The sequence below is a fragment of the Artibeus jamaicensis genome, unplaced genomic scaffold (assembly GCF_021234435.1).
Source record: "Artibeus jamaicensis isolate MK-2021 breed Jamaican fruit bat unplaced genomic scaffold, CSHL_Jam_final contig_399, whole genome shotgun sequence".
In the NCBI taxonomy this organism is placed as follows: Eukaryota; Metazoa; Chordata; class Mammalia; order Chiroptera; family Phyllostomidae; genus Artibeus; species Artibeus jamaicensis.
The window spans coordinates 319,246-339,693 of record NW_026521816.1 but is presented as its reverse complement, the minus strand read 5'-3'; the positions used below and the strand labels follow the sequence as shown (position 1 = coordinate 339,693).

The 20,448-nt window shown below is 36.3% G+C and overlaps 1 protein-coding gene across 8 annotated transcripts in view; it reads left to right on the top strand.

Annotated features, from left to right (window-relative positions):
* CCDC138 (coiled-coil domain containing 138) overlaps positions 1-1,977 on the top strand; it is a 144,074-nt gene extending 142,097 nt beyond the window's left edge. For 4 of the 8 annotated variants that reach the window (XM_053665266.1, XM_053665265.1, XM_037138367.2 and 1 more), the window contains one exon: positions 1,474-1,977. In XM_053665266.1, the coding sequence (XP_053521241.1) occupies positions 1,474-1,639 (166 nt within the window). In that variant the 3' untranslated portion in view covers positions 1,640-1,977. The remainder of the gene's footprint in view (positions 1-1,473) is intronic. The other 4 variants (XM_037138360.2, XM_037138368.2, XM_037138362.2 and 1 more) reach the window with 2 other exon arrangements.
* Positions 1,978-20,448: the final 18,471 nt, after the last annotated feature.

Sequence of the window (20,448 nt, the reverse complement as noted above, 5' to 3'; positions counted from 1 at the left end):
ACTGATGTACTATGCTAAGTTAGGGAATGAGAAAGAAGCAGGCAGAAAAGATTTAAAATATGTTAGTAGAGATTTAAAAATTAGTTCATTATAGGAAATTATTATGGGCTCACTACTGCCATTAATTTGTATTTCATTGTAAGAATTGTGAGCTTTTTATATTTTCTCTTCTCTTATGCCAACGTTGGTATAATCATTTTTAAAATTACAAATAAAGTACACAGATTCTAAGCTATATTTTGTTAGAATCTTTGTATAATCCAATGTTTCTTTTGAGGCAAATCTGAACACTTACTTTATTAGTAACAGTAAAATTGTGGTTTTGGTTCAGCTACTCTGCACCCACCCTTTCCCATTATCCATGATTTCCATGGTAGTGAGCTTAGGTATTTTACCAGACCTCACTGTGCTTGAGTAGTAAATATAATGCATCTTAAAATTATTTGCAGATGTATGATAATGGGCCCATATGTTCTATTTGGTGCCTAGTATACCACACCACACCTCAGTAAAATATTAGCTATCAAATTATAACCTCATACTCAATTCCTCAACTTATTGATTTTCATCTGGTATCAATTACACTTTCTAAATCATTGTCTTTCTTTTCTTGAAGACTGAGTCTAACATGACTGCATTGATTTATAATCAGTACATTCTCAGTAAGGCCTGCTATGGTTTAACTGTAGTGACAGGAAGCTACAATTACATTACTTAGGTTTAATTCTTTCTTAGCTATTAAATCATGTTTTTTTTTCCTAAGTAGTGGTTACAAAGTACAAGTATATACTTAGAACAAAGTGTTTTACTATCTGTGATGTCTTTTATACCTTCTGTTTATTTCAGACTTAGATAAAGTTAATCAGAACAAAACTTGAATGAGAGAGTTGAGAATAGTTGATGCTCAAGCAATTTTGCTTGAAGTAACTATTTAAAACTACAAAGATGAAATTATTTTGTATCAGGTGGATGGTTACTATTATTTGATAATTTCTTTCAAGATATAAGTGTATGTAGATAGGAAATATTAAATATATAATCAGATATAATTTTAACTAATTGATAATAAAGTTAATGACTCATTACTAGAAAGAGAATGGTTGAGAAAGTATTTTGGAGGAAAGGCAAAAGGTAAACCAATATTCTAGTACTTTAAAAAGCCCAACTTACTTAAAATAAGATAATCAAGTATTTGACTCTTTTTATTGGTTAGAAAAAAGCAATTCTCAAGTGTAGTAATAGTGAATAGGGTGCAGTTCTCAGGATTATGAAACATTTTCTTTTTTCTTTGAATACATTTTCACTTAATCTATAAACCCATTTTGTTTGTCTTGACATGGTAATTCTTTATGTATTTTCTTCAGTATATTTAAAAACATACCAATTTTTACATTTATACATTATCTCTCAATGTCATTACAGATGAACTCTGTAAGTGGGTATAATTAAATTAATATACTCATTCTCTTACAGGAGTAATAAAAAGTTCTTTGAACTCTTTACAATTCATCTGATGCTTCAGGAAATACAAAGAACCACACATCCAGAGCATGCCTTTCTCTGTATTAATTTAAATTCAACTCTGTTTAATTTGGGTTTAATGAAATGCAATTCCCTGGCCTCCAATGGAAGCCACTAGACAGGCTTTATTATTATTCCATATATATTATATATGTGTTGCTAATTTGTAAGATTGCAAAAATCAAACTAAAAGTGTACCAAGTAAAGTTTTCAGTAGCATCATTTATCATGAAAAATAAAGTAAAAATTTTTTAACTTTAAAAATAAAATTTATAGAAGCTCTGAAATTTATGGAATGTTACAGTTCAACTAAGGCAGTACTAATGTGCAAAATAGAATTTCCAGAATTAATAACACTGGGGTTATTTTTTGTAACTGCTTTAGAAAAGTTCTTAAAAATTATGTGATTATTTGGAATAAAACTGGTGTTTATGTGGGAACAGAGTTAGATCATGTTGTTATTCTGTTTTCTTAATCTATTAGAAATCTCCCTGAACAGTGTGGATCAGTTGGGCATTGGTTGGGCATTGTCCCGAAAAACAAAAGGTCACTGGTTCAGTTCCCTGTCAGGGCACATGCCTAGGTTATGGGTTTGGTCCTCAGCCAATACTCATGCGAGAGGCAACTGATTAAGGTTTCTTGCTCACACTGATGTTTCATTCCCTCTTTATCCCCTTCCTTCCCCTCTCTCTAAAAAATAAAATCTTTAAAAATATACATTAGAAATTTTTCCTTTTAGAAACAAAGGTGCATATTTTTTAACTACTGTCTTTATATTAAAACTTTTCTATATATTGTAGATTCCAAAATACTGATACTTTATTGTGCTGTACATGGAGTATATTAGCAAAAGAATTTTTGATTTTTTTCCTAGTTTTATTTTTCTAGAGTAATTTATTATTGAAACATGTATGTACAAAATAAAAATTTACACTGAAAAAAAATTCATAATTCCAACACCAACACCCAGAGATATCTTCTGCCATAGCCAAAGATGGAGTAGCCAGAAACAAAACTATTCTATTACACACTACTCTTGTTCTTTTGCTATTTATTCTTTTTATTCAGATTATATGTCCCTTATCATATTGTTATTCCAACAACAGCACCCTTCCCTGGTCTTAATCCATTTCACCATCTTTCTGAACTTTATTACTGTTGTTGATAACTTTATTTTCTCACACACTCTACCTAGTTTCTATTCCTTACTCCCACTGTATCTCACCATAACCTCACATCAGTGCTCTGCTTTCTAAAGTCACCTCACATTCTTTTCCCCTTCTAATAAGAGTCTTACCTCTTTCACCTTTTATAAAAAGTGGCTAGTTGGGTGAAATATCACAGTTGTTGCCATACTTCTCCACAGGATCTCTAATCTGTTGTGGACTTGTTAGTACTTTAAATTCCATAGAATACTTCCCCACTGTCTTACTCCATTTTGCTTTTGCACTGCCCCTTATAACACATACAAGGTGGGAGTTGTGAATATCAGTAAACCCACTGGAGGGGAGAAGCCACCAACAAGTAAAGCCCAAGTACAACAAGAGAGTTCACACAAGTGGAAGGAAGAGCAACCCTAGAACATCCAGATGGGAGATCAAAGAGACAGCACCACTGAGTTCCTTCCACAGAACTCCTACCATAGGAGTTTACAAAGACAGCTGGCAAAGCAGAGCATTGGGAATTGCAGAAACAAAAAGAGATACCTAAAATGGGGAGACAGAAACAACCCGCAATAAAAAAGAAATGCAAGACTCTCCAGTAAAAGAGCTAAATGAAATGTAGGCAAACAAACTATAAGATAGAGAATTTAAAAGAATGGTTGTAAGGATGCTGAAGGAACTCACAGATTACTACAGGGAACTGAGTGAGAAGTACAACAGTATGAAAAAGGAAATAGAAACTATAAAAAGAACCAGGAAGACATGAAGAATACAATATTGAAATAAAAAATACACTAGAACAAATTAGAAGCTGGATAAAGTAGAGACCCAAGTAGTGAGCTTGAAGACAAACTAGAAAGAAATACTCAGGTAGAGCAGAAACACAAAAAAAGACTCAAAAACTATGAAAATAATGTAAGTGAAGTGCAAGACAACATGAAATGCAACAACATTTGAATCATAAGAAAACCAGAAGAAGAAAATGAGCAAGGGCTAGAAACCCATTGAAAAAGTAATGACAAAAACTTCCCAAACCTGGAGAGGGGAAAAACCAGGAAAGTTCAGGAAGCACAGAGGATCACAATCAAAATGAACCCAAAGAGGCCTACTCTTAAGACATATCAGAATTAAAATGCCAAGTATTAACCACAAAGAGAGATGTTTAAAAGCAGCAAAGGAGAAGGCAGAAGTAACATACAAGGAAGCTCCAATAACAGGAACACTACAAACCAAAAGGGGATGGCAGGAAATAATGAAGTAATGAAAAGCAAAGGCCTGCAACCAAACAACTCTACCCAGTGAGGCTCTCAATTAAAATGGAAGTTTTAACTCCTGAAAAAAGGAGTTTCCCAGTCATAAGTTGACTGAAAGAATACACCTCCATCAAACCAGCACTGCAAGATATGCTAAATGGACTGCTTTAGGAAGAGGAAGAAAAAGTCAGAGAAAGAGAAACAGAAGTACAAATGGGAAAAATGAATAAGTACATATCAGTAGTAAGTTTAAATGTCAATGGGTTAAATGCTCCAATCAAAAGACATAGGATAGATGAATGGATAAGAAAACATGACCCACATATATGCTGCCAACAAGAGACCCAGCTCAGAACAAAAGCCCTACACAGACTGAAAGTGAAAGGTTAAAAAAATATTCCAAGCAAATGGGCAGGGAAAAAAGCTGCTATAACAATACTGATATCAGACAAAATAGGCTTCAAAACAAAGGCCATAAAAAGAGACACAGAAAGACACTGCATAATATTCAAGGGAAGAATCCATCATGTAGACATAAACATTATAAACATATATACCTAACATAGAAACACCCAAACATATAAAAAAAGTGTCAGAGGACTTCAAGAAAGATATAGACAGCAACACAATAATATAGGGGATTTTAACACCCCACTGTCAAAAATGGACAGATCTTTTTATCAGAAAATGTCAACAAGGATATTGCAGCATTGAACAATGCCTTAGATCAAATTGTACTTAACATTATATATATTATATGTGTGTGTGTGTGTATGTGTGTGTGTGTGAGCTTCCATCCCAAAGAAGCAAACTACAGATTTTTTTCAAATGCACATAGGAGAGTTTCAGATAGTCCATGTGAACGGACACAAAATGAGCCTCAACAAATTCAAGAAAATTGAAATCATATCAAGCACTTTTTTGGACAATAAGGGCCTGAAACCAGACACTGACCTCAAGGAAAAATAAATTCAAAATATTCAACACATGGTGACTAAAATCATGCTGTTAAACAATGAATGGGTGAATATTTAGATCAAGAAAGGAATCAAAATTTTCTGGAAACGCATAAAAATGAGCACCCAACAGCCAAAAATATATGGGATACAGCAAAGGCAGTACTGAGAGGAAAGTTCATAGAAATACAGGCCTACCTAAAAAAGATAGAAACATTTAAAATAAACAGTGTAACCCTACATGTATAAGAACTGGAGGAACAACAAAAACCAGAGCAAGTAGAAGGAAGAAAAATGACTAAGATCAGAGAAGAATTAGATGACATAGGGACTAAAAGAGCAATTCAAAGAAAAAATTCAGTAAATCCAGGAGCTCCTTCTTTGAAAAGATAAACAAAAATGGGAAACCTTTAAGCAGACATGTCAACAAAAAGGATCAAAATAAACAAAATCAGGAATGAAAGGGGAGAGATTACGATGGATATCACAGGAATACAAAGGACTGTAAAAAATTTCTACAAACAATTATATACCAAGAAATTTGAAAAACAGGATGAAATGGAAAAATTTCTAGGAAAATAAAATCTTCAAAAACTGAACAAAGAGGACACAGAAAGCCTGAACAGACCAATAAGAGCTGACGAAATCGAAGCAATAATAAAAAAATTCCCAACACACAAAAGCCCTGGACCAGATGGTTTCACAGGAGAATTCTACAAAGCATTTAAGGAAGGGCTAACCCCTGTCACTCGTAGACTATTCCAAAAAATCCAAGATCATGGAAGACTCCCAAGTTCTTTGTATGAAGCCAGCATCATCCGAATCCCAAATCCAGATAAAGACATAACAAAGAAAGAAAACTACAGGCCGATATCACTGATGAACAGAGATGCTAAAATCCTGAACAAAATATTGGCAAATCACATCCAGCAGTACATTAAAAAGATCATAATCTACTGAGATTCATCCCAAGGATGTAAGGATAGTACTATATTTGCACATCAAGAAACTAAACATCACATACACAAAAGGAAAGACAAAAATTACATGATCATTGTTGTAGACCGCTCTGCCTGAATCTAGGAATTGTATCTTCTACCCCGTGGCCAAGGGTAAGGGATGACCTTTGGAATAGGAGCTGCAGGAGACAAAGTTTGTCTCTGGTAGCAAATGCTGCCTCAGTTTCCTCTCCGTGACCCCAAAGATTGGTCGGAAGTCAATGATGGGTAAGACCCCTCACAGCAGGGGGCAGCTAAGCCAGACATAATAATCACTTGGGAGGCCATCTTCGAAGGACTTGGGGGGGGTTGCAACAAAGAGCAATGGATTCTCACCCTCTCCCCCCCGCCCCCAGCTTTGACAAAGCCTGAGTCCCATGTTCTCTGGGAGAAGCACTTCCTGGCTCTAATCCCCTTCAGCCTGAATACCTGATGGGGAGGGGTGCAGCTCCTTGCCTTACTAATGTGTCTGGCATCATAAAGATTTCCTGATAAATCTGTGAAATCTGCTCTGCTAAGAGTGTTTTCATTCATATGTTAAGGATTTGAGCAGGAAACCCTAAAACTCTGTTCCTGACAGACTCTGACTCATACTAAGCCCTCAGATTTCTTTGAAATGTTATCTACTATTCGATCCTTGCCGCCCTATATTCCTGTGGGATACAGGAATTACAACCCAATAAAAGCCCCTGGAGGAGGGAGCTCAACACCTTTTTCCCCTGAGAAACTGGTCACTGCTCTCAGCCTATTTCCTCCGGGAAAATGGCCACCTCTCCTCCCCAAGCAGATCACATCATGTCTCAGTCATGTTTACTCTCATCTGTGGCACACGGGGGGACTTGCAAGGAAAGTCGCCTCACACATCATATCACTGGATGTGGAAAAAGCATATGATAAAGTACAGCTCCCATCTATGATAAAAAATAGTAAAGTGGGAGTAAAGGGAACATTCCTCAACATAATAAAGGTCATGTGAGAAACCTACAGCTAACACCATACTCTGGACAAAAACTGAAAGCTTTCCCATTAAGATCAGGAACAAGACAAGGATGTCTACTTTCACCACTTCTATTCAACATAGTATTGGAAGCCCTAGCCACAGAGATCAGATAAGAAAAATAAATAAAAGGCATCTAAAGTGGAAAAGAGGAAATAAAAATATCATTGTTCACAGATGACATGATAGTATATATAGAAATCCTATAGACTGCACCAATAACTACTTGACCTAATAGTGAATTTTACAAAAAGCAGAAAACAAAGTCAGTATTCAGAAATCAAAGGCATTTTTGTATACCAACAATGAAATATCAAAAACAGAAATCAGGGGGAAAATCCCATTTGATATAGCAACAAGAAAAATAAAGGAGCTAGGAATAAAGCTAACCAATGAGATAAAACACCTGTACTCATAAAACTATAAAGCTTGGAAGAAACAAAGAAGACACAAAGAAGTGGAAGCACACACCTAGTGCATCTATTGGAAGAATTAACATCATCAAAATGTCTGTACTACCCAATGCTATTTAAAGATTGAATGTAGCCCTGGCTGGTGTAGCTCAGTGGATTGAGTGTGGGCCTGGGAACCAAAGGATCACAGGTCAAGTCCCAGTCAGGGCACATGCCTGGGTTGGAGGCCAGTTCCCAGCAGGGGATCCACGAGAGGCAACCATACATTGACATTTCTCTCCCTCTTCCCTTTCCTTCTCCTCTAAAGATAAATAAATAAATTTTTTTTAAAAAAAGATTAAAAAAAAAGATTGAATGCAATCCCTATTAAAATACTAATGACATATTTCACAGATATAGAACAAACATTTTGAAAATTTATATGGAAACATAAACAACCCCAAATAGGTGCAGCAATTGTCACCAAAAAGAACAAAGTAAAAAATCATGCTACCTTCTATCAAACTATATTACAAGGCCACAGTAATCAATATAGTCTTTTACTGGCATAAGAACAGACACATAGATCAGTGGAACAGCATAGAGAGCCCACGGTAGTGTTGTTTAGGGGATTGAGTTCAAGGCTGTGAACTAAAGGGTCGCCAGTTTGATTCCCATTGTAGGGCACATTCTTAGCTTTTGGGTCAGGTCCCCTGTAGGGGGTGTTTGAGAGGCAACCACATATTGATGTTTCTCTCCCTTTCTCCCTCCTTCCCCTCTGTAAAAATAAATAAAATCTTTAAAAAAAAAAGAATAGTGAGCCCAGAAATAAACCCAAGTCTCTTGTCAATTAATATATGATAAAATGGGCAGAAGCATAAAATGGAGTAAAAATAGCCTCTTCAATAAAGGGTGTTGAGAGATCTGGACAGCTACATGCAAAAAATGAAACTTGACCATCAACTTAAACCATACACAAAAATAAACTTAAGATGCATAAAAGACTTAAATATAAGTTGTAATACCACAAAAGCCTTAGAGGAGAACACAGGTAGCAAAATCTCAGATATTCCACGCAGCAATCTCATATTTTCACTGATATGTCCCCTAGAGCAAGGGACATAAGGGAAAGAACAAACAAATGGGATCTCATTAAAATAAAAAGCTTCTAGGCCCTGGCTGGTGTAGCTCAGTGGATTGAGCACGGGCCTGGGAATCAAGCAACCATGGTTTGATTCCCAGTCAGGGCACATGCCTAGGTTGCAGGCCAGTTCCCAGCAGGGGACACACAAGAGGCAACCATACACTGATATCTCTCTCCCTCCCTTCCCCTCTGAAGATAAATAAATAAAATTAAAAAATAAAAATAAAAAGCTTCTGCATGGCTAAAGAAAATATCAGCAAAATGAAAAGGGAACCAACCATATGAGAAAATATACTTGCCAAAGATACCTCGGACAAATATTTGATCTCCAGAATATATAAATAACACATGACTCCACTGCAGGAACATAAACAATCTAATTACAAAATGGGCAAAGGACCAGAACAGACACTGCAAGGAGGACATACAGAAGGCCTAGACACATATGAAAGGATGTTCAGCATCACTAGCCATCAGAGAGATGAAAATTAAAACCACAATGGGATACCACTTCACAATGGTTAGGTGGTCGTCATAACCAAATCAACAAACAATAAGTGCTAGTGAGGTTGTGGTGAAAAGGGAACCCTAGTACATCATTGGTTGCAATGCAGACGTGCAACCACTGTGGAAAACAGTATTGAATTTCCTGGGAAAACTAAAAATGGAACTGCCTTTTGACCTGGCAATTCCACTGCTGAGATTATACCCTCAGAGTTTTGAAACACTAATTCAAAAGAAACTATGCTTATATTTAAGTCTTTTATCCACCTTGAATTTATTTTGGTGTATGGTGTAAGTTGGTGCTCAAGTTTCATTTTTTTTGCACGTAGCTGTCCAGTTCTCCCAACACCATTTGTTGAGAGGCTATCTTTACTCCATTTTATGTTACTGCCCCCTTTGTCAAATATTAATTGACTGTAGAGAGTTGGGTTGATTTCTGGGCTCTCTGTTCTGTTCCATTGGTCTATGTGCCTGTTTTTATGCCAGTACCAGGCTGTTTTGATTACAGTGGCCTTGTAATACAGTTTGATATCAGGTATTGTGATCCCTCCTACTTTGTTCTTCCTTCTCAAAAGTGTAGCTGCTATTCAGGGTCTTTTATGGTTCCATATAAATTTTTGAAGTCCTAGAGGAGAACATTGGCAAGAAAATCTCAGATATTCCATGCAGCAACATTTTTACTGATATGTCCCCTAGAGCAAGGAATATAAAGGAAAGAATAAACAAATGGGATCTCATCAAAATAAAAAGCTTCTGCATGGCTAAAGAAAACAGTATTAAATTAAAAAGACAACCAACTGTATGGGAAAACATATTTGCCAATGATACCTCAGACAAAAGTTTAATCTCCAAAATATACAAAGAACTTACAGGACTCCACTCTAAGAAGACATCTAACCCAATTAAAAAATGGGAAAAGGACTTGAACAGACACTTCTCCAAGGAGGACATAAAGAATATCCAGAGACACATGAAGAGATGCTCAATATCGTTAGCTATCAGAGAGATGCAAATTAAAACCACAATGAGATACCACTTTACACCAGTCAGGATGGCTATCATAAACAAAGCAACAAACAACAAATGTTGGAGAGGGTGTGGGGAAAAGGGGTCCTTAGTTCACTGTTGGTGGGATTGCAGACTGGTACAACCACTTTGGAAAACAGTATGGAATTTTCTCAGAAAAATAAAAATCGACCTGCCTTTTGATCCAGCAATTCCACTGCTGGGATTATATCCTAAGAATCCAAAAACATTAATATCAAAGAACCTATGCACCCCAGTGTTCATAGCAGCACAATTTACAATAGCCAAGAGTTGGAAGCCACCTAGGTGCCCAACAGTAAATGAATGGATCAAAAAATTGTGGTACATATACACAATAGAATTCAATGCAGCAGAAAGAAAGAAGGAGCTCCTACCCTTTGCAACAACATGGATGGAACTGGAAAGCATTATGCTGAGTGAAATAGGCCAGGTGTTGAAAGACAAATACCATATGATCTCACCTTTAACAGGAACCTAAACAAGAAACCAAACAAGCAAGCAAAATAAAAACCCAAGACACCAATAGAGAACAAGGGGACAGTGACCAGAGGGGAGAGGGAAGGGAATTTAAAGGGAAAAATAGGGAGGGATTTTGAGGAACAAGTATGAAGGACACAGGGATGAGAACTAGGGGGGAAGGAAATAGGAGGGAGGTGGGGAGCATGGGGCGGGGGTGCTGGGATGGGAGAAATAGATAAAAAACTGTACTTGAAAAATAACTAAATAAAATTAAACAAAAACAAAAGAAACTATGCATCCCAATGTTCATAGCAGCACAATTTACAATAGCCACATTCTGGAAGCAAACTAAGTGCCCATTAAGTATTAGTGGATCAAAAAACTGTGGTATATTTACAAAATGGAATACTATACAGAAGAAGGAAGGAGTCCTACCCTCTGGGACAGCATGGAACTGAGGACTATTATGGTAACTGAAGTAAGCCAGGTGGTCAAAGACAAGTACCAGATGATCTCACCTATAAGTGGAACATAAGCAGCAAAACAAACAAGCAAGCAAAATATAAAAATATAACCAGAGACATGGAAATAAACAAACTAACCATAAGCAGAGTGAAGAGGGGAGGAGGATAATGGGGAAAGAAGGGAAAGGGTCATCAAAAAGAACATGTATAAAGGACCCATGGACAAAGCCAAAGTGGGGAAGGATTGTGGGTGGGAGGTGGGGTGAGTCAGGAGGGAAAAGTGGTGTTGGAAAGTGGAGGCAACTGTACAAGAACAAGAACAAAAACGGAATTCTATTTGTGCTGAAGAGTTTGCTAAAATCTCGTTTGGTTCTAGTTATATGTAAGGATTTTCCAACTCCATGATTGGATGCACAGATTGAAGTGCTAATTGAGGCCAATAAGTTAACAGGTGTTACACGATTTCTTTGTTGATTTTAGAGGCTTGTAGATTACATGTATTGTAGAACACTGTGCCTGCATGTCTTAGTGAGAATATGTTTCTTTGCCTGAAGGAATAGGTTGCTGAGTAGGGTGGCCAAAGCCTTTTATTTAGAAAATATCACCATAACAATGCCACTAAGAGTTTTATACTGGGAAGCCTTAGTTTCTGAATATCTCTCCAGAAATGTAGTCTTTCCTACCAAGTGCTCATTTAAGAATTCATCATTTTTTAGAGGCTTGGAAGTGTTTACTGCAGAAACTCATGGCTATACCTTTTAACTTCCTAACAAACACTAATTTCAACTCTCCTTCCCACTCTCATGCCAGGGTAACTTTCACACAGAAGTCCAACCCAATGTCATAACTAAGAGCAATCATTGTCTATGTGTTTTCTCTGACTGTAATGTTGGTTCAGTCCTTAATTACAATAAATGCCAACCATGAAGCTTAATATAACTACAATTCAAATGTTACAACAAGCATGATAGAGTCGAACACTTTAGTTAACCTAGGTATCTATCTATACATCAAGGAAAGTGAGAACTGTGTGCACTTTGCATTCTAACAGTCTCTCATTTAAAACTAATGTCAACTTTTCACTTCACCTTAATTCTCAATTGTGCTCTCTGAAGTTAATCTAAAGCAAAAGGTAAAATAAACCACAATTTTTCCATTAATATATCATGATTTTCCAATTTTCAGTCCGTCTTCAAATAACTCTTATTTCTTTCTGCATCCAGAGATTCAACAATCAGTGATAAGAATTCTATTTAGGAAGCATATTTGTACTGAAGTGTATACTGAAATCTCATTTGGTACCAGTTAAATGTATGGGTTTTCATTTTATGAAAATTTTATGACTAGGTTCACAGATGGAAGTAATCATTTAGGCCAATAAGTTCACTGATGTATGAATGATTTTCTTGTCGGTTTTAGAACCTTGTGGATAACAAATGTTATAAACACTATACCTGCATGTCTTAGTGAGAACATGTTTCTTTGACTGAAAAGATAAGTTGCTGAGTAAGGTGAGCCAAAGCCTTCTATTTAGAAAATGTCACTGTAACATAATGTCACTAAGAGTTACCGAATGGGAATCCTTAGTTTCTGAATAATTCTTCAGAAATATAATCTTTCCTAACAAGCAGTCATTGAAGAACACAGTGTTTTTGGTGGTTTGAAGCATTTCCTGCAGAAACTTACAGCTAGATATTTTAAGTGGTTTAAATTCCCAAGTGGAATTGAGGTGTTCAAACACTCCATTACACTTTTATCAGAATGAAATGTACTTGGAGGATGACAAGTGGACTAATATGAACATTCATATTCACAAAGCTGTACTGTTCCAGACATGTAGTAGATACTACATGCCTGTCTTAGGTGGGGGACATTTTTCTGGTGGGAAGAATACATTAAGGAAAACTGTGAGCCAGTAGCTTATTCCAATTCAAAACTGATATAGTTGTATGAATCCATTGACTGTGTTGGGTATGGCACAGTAATTTTAAAAGCTCTTTAGCAGTCATACTAACCAATGAAGTGATCATATATCCAAAAGATACTTCAACAGATCTTTACCAAACAACAATACTTATTATTTCACACACCACTAGCATTCAGTACACTGCAATGAGTACATGTACATGGTGTATAAACACTGAAGAAGACTTTGACTGAAAACCTGCATTGTACAAAATATTCTTATTCCTAAGTGGTTTTGAGGTGTTCAGTACTTGACTACAGCTTTATCAAAATGAAATGCACATGGAGGGCAACAAGTGGACTCTGATGTTCATATTCCCTATGATATTCATAAACATGTAAAGCCAAATCATATAGTAGACTGTATATGTGTGTCATAGTTGGCAGAAGCATTTCTGCTTGGAAGAATACATGACAAAAGAACTGTGGGCCAGAAGCTTACTCTACTTCCAAACTGATAGTCTTATGAATCATTGACAATTTCAACAGAGAACAGTGATTGTAATAGCTCTTTAGCAATCAAACTTACTATGTAAGTGATTATATTTAACAAAGATACTTCAATAGATCTTCACAAAACAGTACTTATAATATCAGACATGGCCAGCATTCATCCAATACTGAAGTGAGTACCTGTACATGGCATATAAATGCTGCCAAAGTGTTTTCACAAAAACCCGCTTCATATGAAATATACTTATTCCCAAGTGGTTTTGAGGTGTTCAGACTTTCTAACTAGTTATTTAACAGTGAAATGCACTTGGAGGACAAGTGGACTGTTACCTCATTTTCACTGTGATATTCACAAACCTGTATACTTCTAGTCATGTAGTGCTATACATGTGCATCCTGTGTGGATTATGCTTTTCTGCTTGTAAGAATACATTACAGAAAACTGACCCAGAAACTTATTCTACTTCAAAACTGTCATAGTCAAAGGAATCAATTGATGGAATTCCACATGGAACACTGATTTTAATAGGTCTTTAGCAATTAAACTTACCACTTTGTGGTAAGTTTAAACTTTGTGATCATATTTCACAAAGATAATCATAACTTCACAGTGCAGTACTTAATATCTCAGACACTATTAACATTCATCATATAGTGAAATGAGCACAGGTACATGGAGTGTAAATGCTGCAGATGTATTTGCATGGACCCCACTCATAAGAAATATACTTATTTCCAAGTACTTTTGAGGTTTTCAAATATTTTGCTACACTTTTATCATAGTGAAATACACCTGGAGGATGGCAAGTGGACTATTATGTTCATATTCACATTTATATTCACATCTAGTAGCTTGTACATACATGTCCTAGGTGGGGTACACATTTCTTGGAAGAATACATTACAGAATATGGTGGCCAGAGCTTGTTCTTCAAAACTGACATAATCTTGATACCATTGACTGTTTTGCATATGAAACAGTGCATTAATACCTATTTAGCATTGAAACAACACTGAAATGATCATATTTCACAATGATACTTCACCATACCTTCACAGAAGAAAACCTATTATCTCAGACACTACTAGAATTTGTCATATACTGAAATGAGTGCATGTATATAGCGCATAAGCGCTACAGAAGTGTTTTCAAGAAAACCCACTTTGTATGAAATGTACTTATTTTCAAGTGATTTTGAGGTGTCCAAACATTTTCCCACCATTTCATCAAAGTGAAATGCACTTAGAGGATGATGACAAGTGTACTGTTATGTGTATACTCATTTTGATATTTATCAACCTGTATACTCCCACTCAGGCAGTGCTCTACATGCATGTATAGGTGGGTTATGGTTTTCTGCTTGGAAGAATACATTACAGAAAACTGTGAGCCAGAAGACTATTCTACTTCAAATTGACACAGTCATATGAATCCATTGTCAGTTTTTCACATGAACAGTGATTTTAATACCTATTTAGCAATCAAATTTACCACTGAAGTGTTCATTTTTCACCATATTCCCAGAACAGCACTTATCTCAGACACCATCAGCATTCATAAGATACTTAAATGAGTCCATGTACATAGCATATAAATGCTGCATAAGTGTTTGCATGAAAACTCTGTTTGTAAGAAATATACTTATTCCCCAGTGGTTTTGAGGACTTCAAACATTTCAACAGGTTTATCAGAATAAAATACTCATGGAGGATGACAAGTGGAAGGTGATGTTCATATTCACTTTGATATTCAAATATCTGTATACTCCCAGTCATATGGTACACTACACAGGCATGTCCTAGGTTGGGTTTGCTTTTGTGCTGGGAAGAATATGTTACAGAAAACTGTGGGCCAAAGCTTATTCTACTTCAAAACTGATGTAGTCATATGAATCTATTGACTGTTAAGCACATGGGACACTGATTTTAATAGCTCTTATCAATCACACCACAAAAGTGATCACATTTCAAAAAGATACTTCAACAGACCTTCACAGAACAGTACTTATTATTTCAAACACAGCTAGTATTCATCACATACTGAAATGAGTACATGTAGCTGGCATATAAACTCTAGAAGTTCTGTATGAAAACCTGCTTCGTATGAAATATACTTATTTCCAAGTGTTCAAACATTTCACTAGACTTAGAGAGAATGCACTTGGAGGATGAAAAGTATACTGTTATGTTCATATTCACTTTGATATTTAAACTATATTCTCACTCATGTAGTGCTATACATCATGTCCTGTGTGGGTTATGCTTTTTGCTTGGAAGAATACATTACAGAAAACTGTGAGCCAGAAACTTATTATACTTCAAAACTGACATAGTTGTTATGAATCCATTGACAGTTTTGTACACTGAACACTGATTTTAATAGGTCTTTAGGAATCAAACTTACCACAAAAGTGAAAAAATGATCATATGAAAAAGAACATATTTCACAAAGATTGTTCACCAGATGTTCACAGAATCGTGCTTACTATCTCACACCACTAGCATTCATAAAATAGCCAAAATTAGTATATGTACATGTGGTATAAGTGCTAGAAAAATGTTTCCATGAAAACCCACTTTGTACAAAATACACTTATTCTCATGTGTTTTTCAGGTGTTCAAACAATTCACTAGAGTTTTACAAGAGTGAAATGCACTTGGAGGATGACAAATGGATTGTTATGTTAACTTTCACATTTATATTTACTAAGCTCTATAACCAAATCATGTAGTAGACTGTACATGCATGTCCTATGTGGGGTATGTGTTTCTGCTGGGAAGAATACATTACATAAAATGGGGCAGAAGCTCATTCTATATCAAGTGGACATAGTGATATGAAAACATGGACTGTTCATATGAAATGGTGATTTTAATACCTATTTAACATTCAAATTTACCACTGAAGTTATCATATTTCACAAAGATACTTCATGAGATCTTCACAGAACAGTGCTTATTATCTCAGACACCACCTACATTCATAAAATAATGAAATGTGCACATGTTTATGGTGGATAAATGCTGCATAAGTTTTTGAAGAAAACTGGTTTGTACAAAATGTACTTATTCCCAAGTGGTTTTGAATTGTTCAAACATATGTACAGTATTGTCAGAGTGAAATGTACTTGGAGAATTACAGGTGGGCTGTTGTGTTCATATTCACATTTATATTCACTAAGCTGTATAGTACAAGTCATGTAGTAGACTGTACATGCATGTCCTGTGTGGGGTACACATTTCCCCTTGGAAGAATGGGGAAAATGGTGACAACTGTATTTGAACAACAATAAAAAATGGTGGGAGGTGGGGATGATAGGGGTGGGGGAATGGAGGGGGAAAATGGAGACAACTGTATTTGAACAATAGTAAAAAAAAAAAAACATGAGGAAACAATGCATTACAGAAGGTGGGGGCCTAAAGGACATGCTACTTAAATCTAACACAGTTGTAAGAAACCAGTGACAGTATTGCACATGAAACATTTAAATACCTATTTAGCATTCAAACTTATCACTGCAGTGATCATATTTCAAAAAGGTACTTCAGGTCTTCACAGAATAGTACTTATTATCTTACACACCACTAGAATTCATTGTGTACTGAAATGATACCTGTATATGGGGTTACAAATGCTTCACACGATTTATCCCCAAAATGCAGTTTGTATGAAATTTTCTCATTCCCATGTGGTTTTGAGGTGTTGAAATACTTCACTACAGTCTTACTAGAGTGAAATCTCTTTTAAGCCCGGCAAGTGAACGCTTATGTTCATATTCACCATGAGACAAAACTGCACAATCCAAGTGACGTGGTAGAGCATGCATGTCCTAGTTGGGGTACAATTTTCTGCTTGGAAGAATACATTGCAGAAAACTGGTCTAGATGCTTATTCTACCTCAAAACTGACACAGTCCTAGTTTTTCCTTCACTCTTTTGCCTATGGAAGAGTGATTTCAGTAGCTTTTTCACGATCAAACTTACCACAGAAGTGATGTTTTACAAATATGTCAATAGGTCTGCTGAAAACAGCACTTACAATCTCATACAAAATTCGAATTCATCGAGTACTGAAATTAGTAACTCTACATAGTGTTACAATGCTGCAAATGGGTTTTCACAAAAACATGCTTCCTACAAATTTTCTCATTTGCTAGTGGTTTTGAGGTGTTCAAACACTTCACTACAGTGTTATCAGAGTGAAATGCACTTGGAGTGTGGCAAGTGGACTGTTAGGTTCATATTCACTTCTACATTCACAACCTGGATTCTCCAAGAAGGTGGTAGACTGTACAGGCATGAACTTGTGGGATATGCTTTTCTGCTTGGGAGAATAAATAGCAGCAAACTGTGGTCCAGATGTTTATTGTTTCAAAACTGACACAATCCTAGTGTTCCATTCACTCTTTTTCCCATGGAACAGTGATTTCAGGAGCTCTTTAATTATCAGACTTATCAGTGAAGTGATCATGTTTTACAAAGATACATACACAGGTCTGATGAAGACAGCATTTTTCTTCTATACACCTAGAAATCACCATGTACTGCAATGAGTACCAGTCCATGTAGTACAAATGCTGCGTATTGGTTTTCCTGAACACTCACTTCATATGAAATTTTCTCATTCCCCAGGTGGTTTCGAGATGTTCAAACACTTCGCTACAGTATTACCAAGGTGAAGTGCACATGGAGCATGATGAGTGGACATGCAAGTTCATATTCACTTTGACATTCACAAACCTGGATGGTCCAAGTCATGTATTATATTGCACATGCATGTCCTAGTTGGTGTAAGCTTTCTACTTGGAAGAATAGATTGGAGAAAACTGTGGTCCAGAAATTTATTCTACTTCAAAACTAACATAGTCCTAGTTTTCCATTCACTCTTTTGGCCACTGAACAGTGAATTCAGTGTCTTTTTCACTATCAAACTTACCACTGACTTGATCATGGTTCACAAAGATACTTCAAACAGATCTGCCCAAAACTGCACTTTTCATCTCATACACCAATAGAACTCACAATGTACTTAAATTAGTAGCTGCACATGGTGTTACAAACTCTGTAGTGTGGTTTTCCCCTAAATCCACTCTGAAATTTTCTTATTTCCTAGTGCTTTTGAGGTATTCAAACACTTCACTACAGTTTTATCAGAATGAAATGCACTTGGAACAGGACAAGTGTTTTCCTAGGTTCAGGTTCACTTTAACACTGATTCACCTCGATAGTCCAAGTAGTATAGGAGACAGAAAATGAATGTCCTAGCTAAAGTAAACTTGTGGTTGGAAGAATACACTGCAAAATATATGGTCCAGAAGCTTATTCTACTTCAGTGACATCGTTCTATGCGTCCATCCACTCTTTTTCCCATGGAACAGTGATTTCAGTAGCAACCTCAATATCAATCTAACCACTGAAGTGATCATATTTCACAAAGATACTTCAACAGATCTGCTGAAAACAGCACTTACAATCTCAGACATCACTAGAATTCATTAGGAACTGAAATGAGTACCTGTACATGGCTTTACAAACACTCCTGATGGGCTTGCCCAAAAACCTGCTTTGTATGAAGTTTTCCCATTCACCCGTGGTTTTTAGGTGTCCAAACACTTCACTATTGTACTATCAGAGTGAAATTCACGTTGATCATGGGAAGTAGACTGCTGGTTTCATATTCACTTTGACATTTCAAAATATGAATAGTCCAAGTCATATAGTACACTGTTCATGCATGTCCTAGTTGGTTGGGTACAATGTTCTGCTCTGAAGAATACATTACCAAAAATTGAGGTCCAGAAATTCATTCTTCAAAACTGACCTCCTATAAACTGACCTCAACTCACTCTTTTCTCCATGGAACATTTATTTCATTAGGTATTTCACTATAAAACCTGCCATTGCAGTGATCATGTTTCACAAAGTTACTTCAATAGATCTACTGAAAGCAGTACTTATCATCTCAAACACCACTAGAACTCACCACATACTGAAATGAATACCTGTACCGGGCATAGCAAATACAGCTTCTGACTTCGTGTGTCTAGGTTTGTTACATGACAAATTGCAGAAACACTGCTGGAATAGCTTAATCACATCTGCCATTTTGTGTATTAATGATGCTATAAGTGTGATAGTGTGATAGGGGGCCAGGAAGACACATGGATTATGCAAAAAACTCAATCAGAAGTCACAAGTCTAACTGTTTCTTGATTTGGTTATGATGGCCATTCTAACTTGTGTGCTCTCTGTCCTGAAAGCTAGGACCCTGGTTCTAACATGGGGGACCCATGATGGAAATCTTTCTATATTTATGAAGGTGTTGTAGGTGAGGAATTGAAAGTCCTGAGAAGTTTACAGGTAAGACTGATGATAGGAAAAGGCCAGTGGAATAGAAAGTGAAAGAAGTTGTTTCACTTCCTCAGTGACAAAAAAATACAGACTTTAGAACTCTTGTAACCAAGCACCCACAGTTCATAGGCCCCTATTTAGTTTATTTGACTAAACAGAGTTGAGAGAGCAGGATGTTTTCCCATCATCTCTAGACTTTCGTAGACTTTGGCACTTGGAAAGCCTATACTAAAATTGTTTCACTCACTATAGACAGTGGCTCTAATCTCTTCTTTAAGGCCTGTGGTCAGCCAGTACTGTGGAGCCTCAGGTCAGTTACGGCAGCCCAGAGCAGGCCAACCAAGGAAAGGTCACGACTGTGATCCCACATGGAAATAGTTGTAGTCTTTAACACTTTTCCTGGGGGTGTTGGAGTAGATGTAAATGCAGGTGTTTGTTCATAGCATTTTTTTTTTTAGTTTTTTAATTTTATTTATTTTTCTTAAATTTTTTTATTTTAAAAATATTTTTGTTTAATTAGTTTTACTTTCTTTTTAAAAATTTTTTAAATTTAATTATTGTTCAAGTACAGTTTTCTGTCTTTACTCCCATTCCAGCCCACCCCCACAGTGCTCCCCACCTCCCTCCCATTTCTATCCCCCTTAGTTTTTCTCCATGTGTCCTTTATACTTGTTCCTGTAAATCCTTCCCCCTTTCCCCTGAAATTCCCTCCCGTCTTTCCTCTGGACCCTATCAGCCTGTTCTGTATTTCAGTGTCTTTGGTTATATTTTGCTTGTTTGT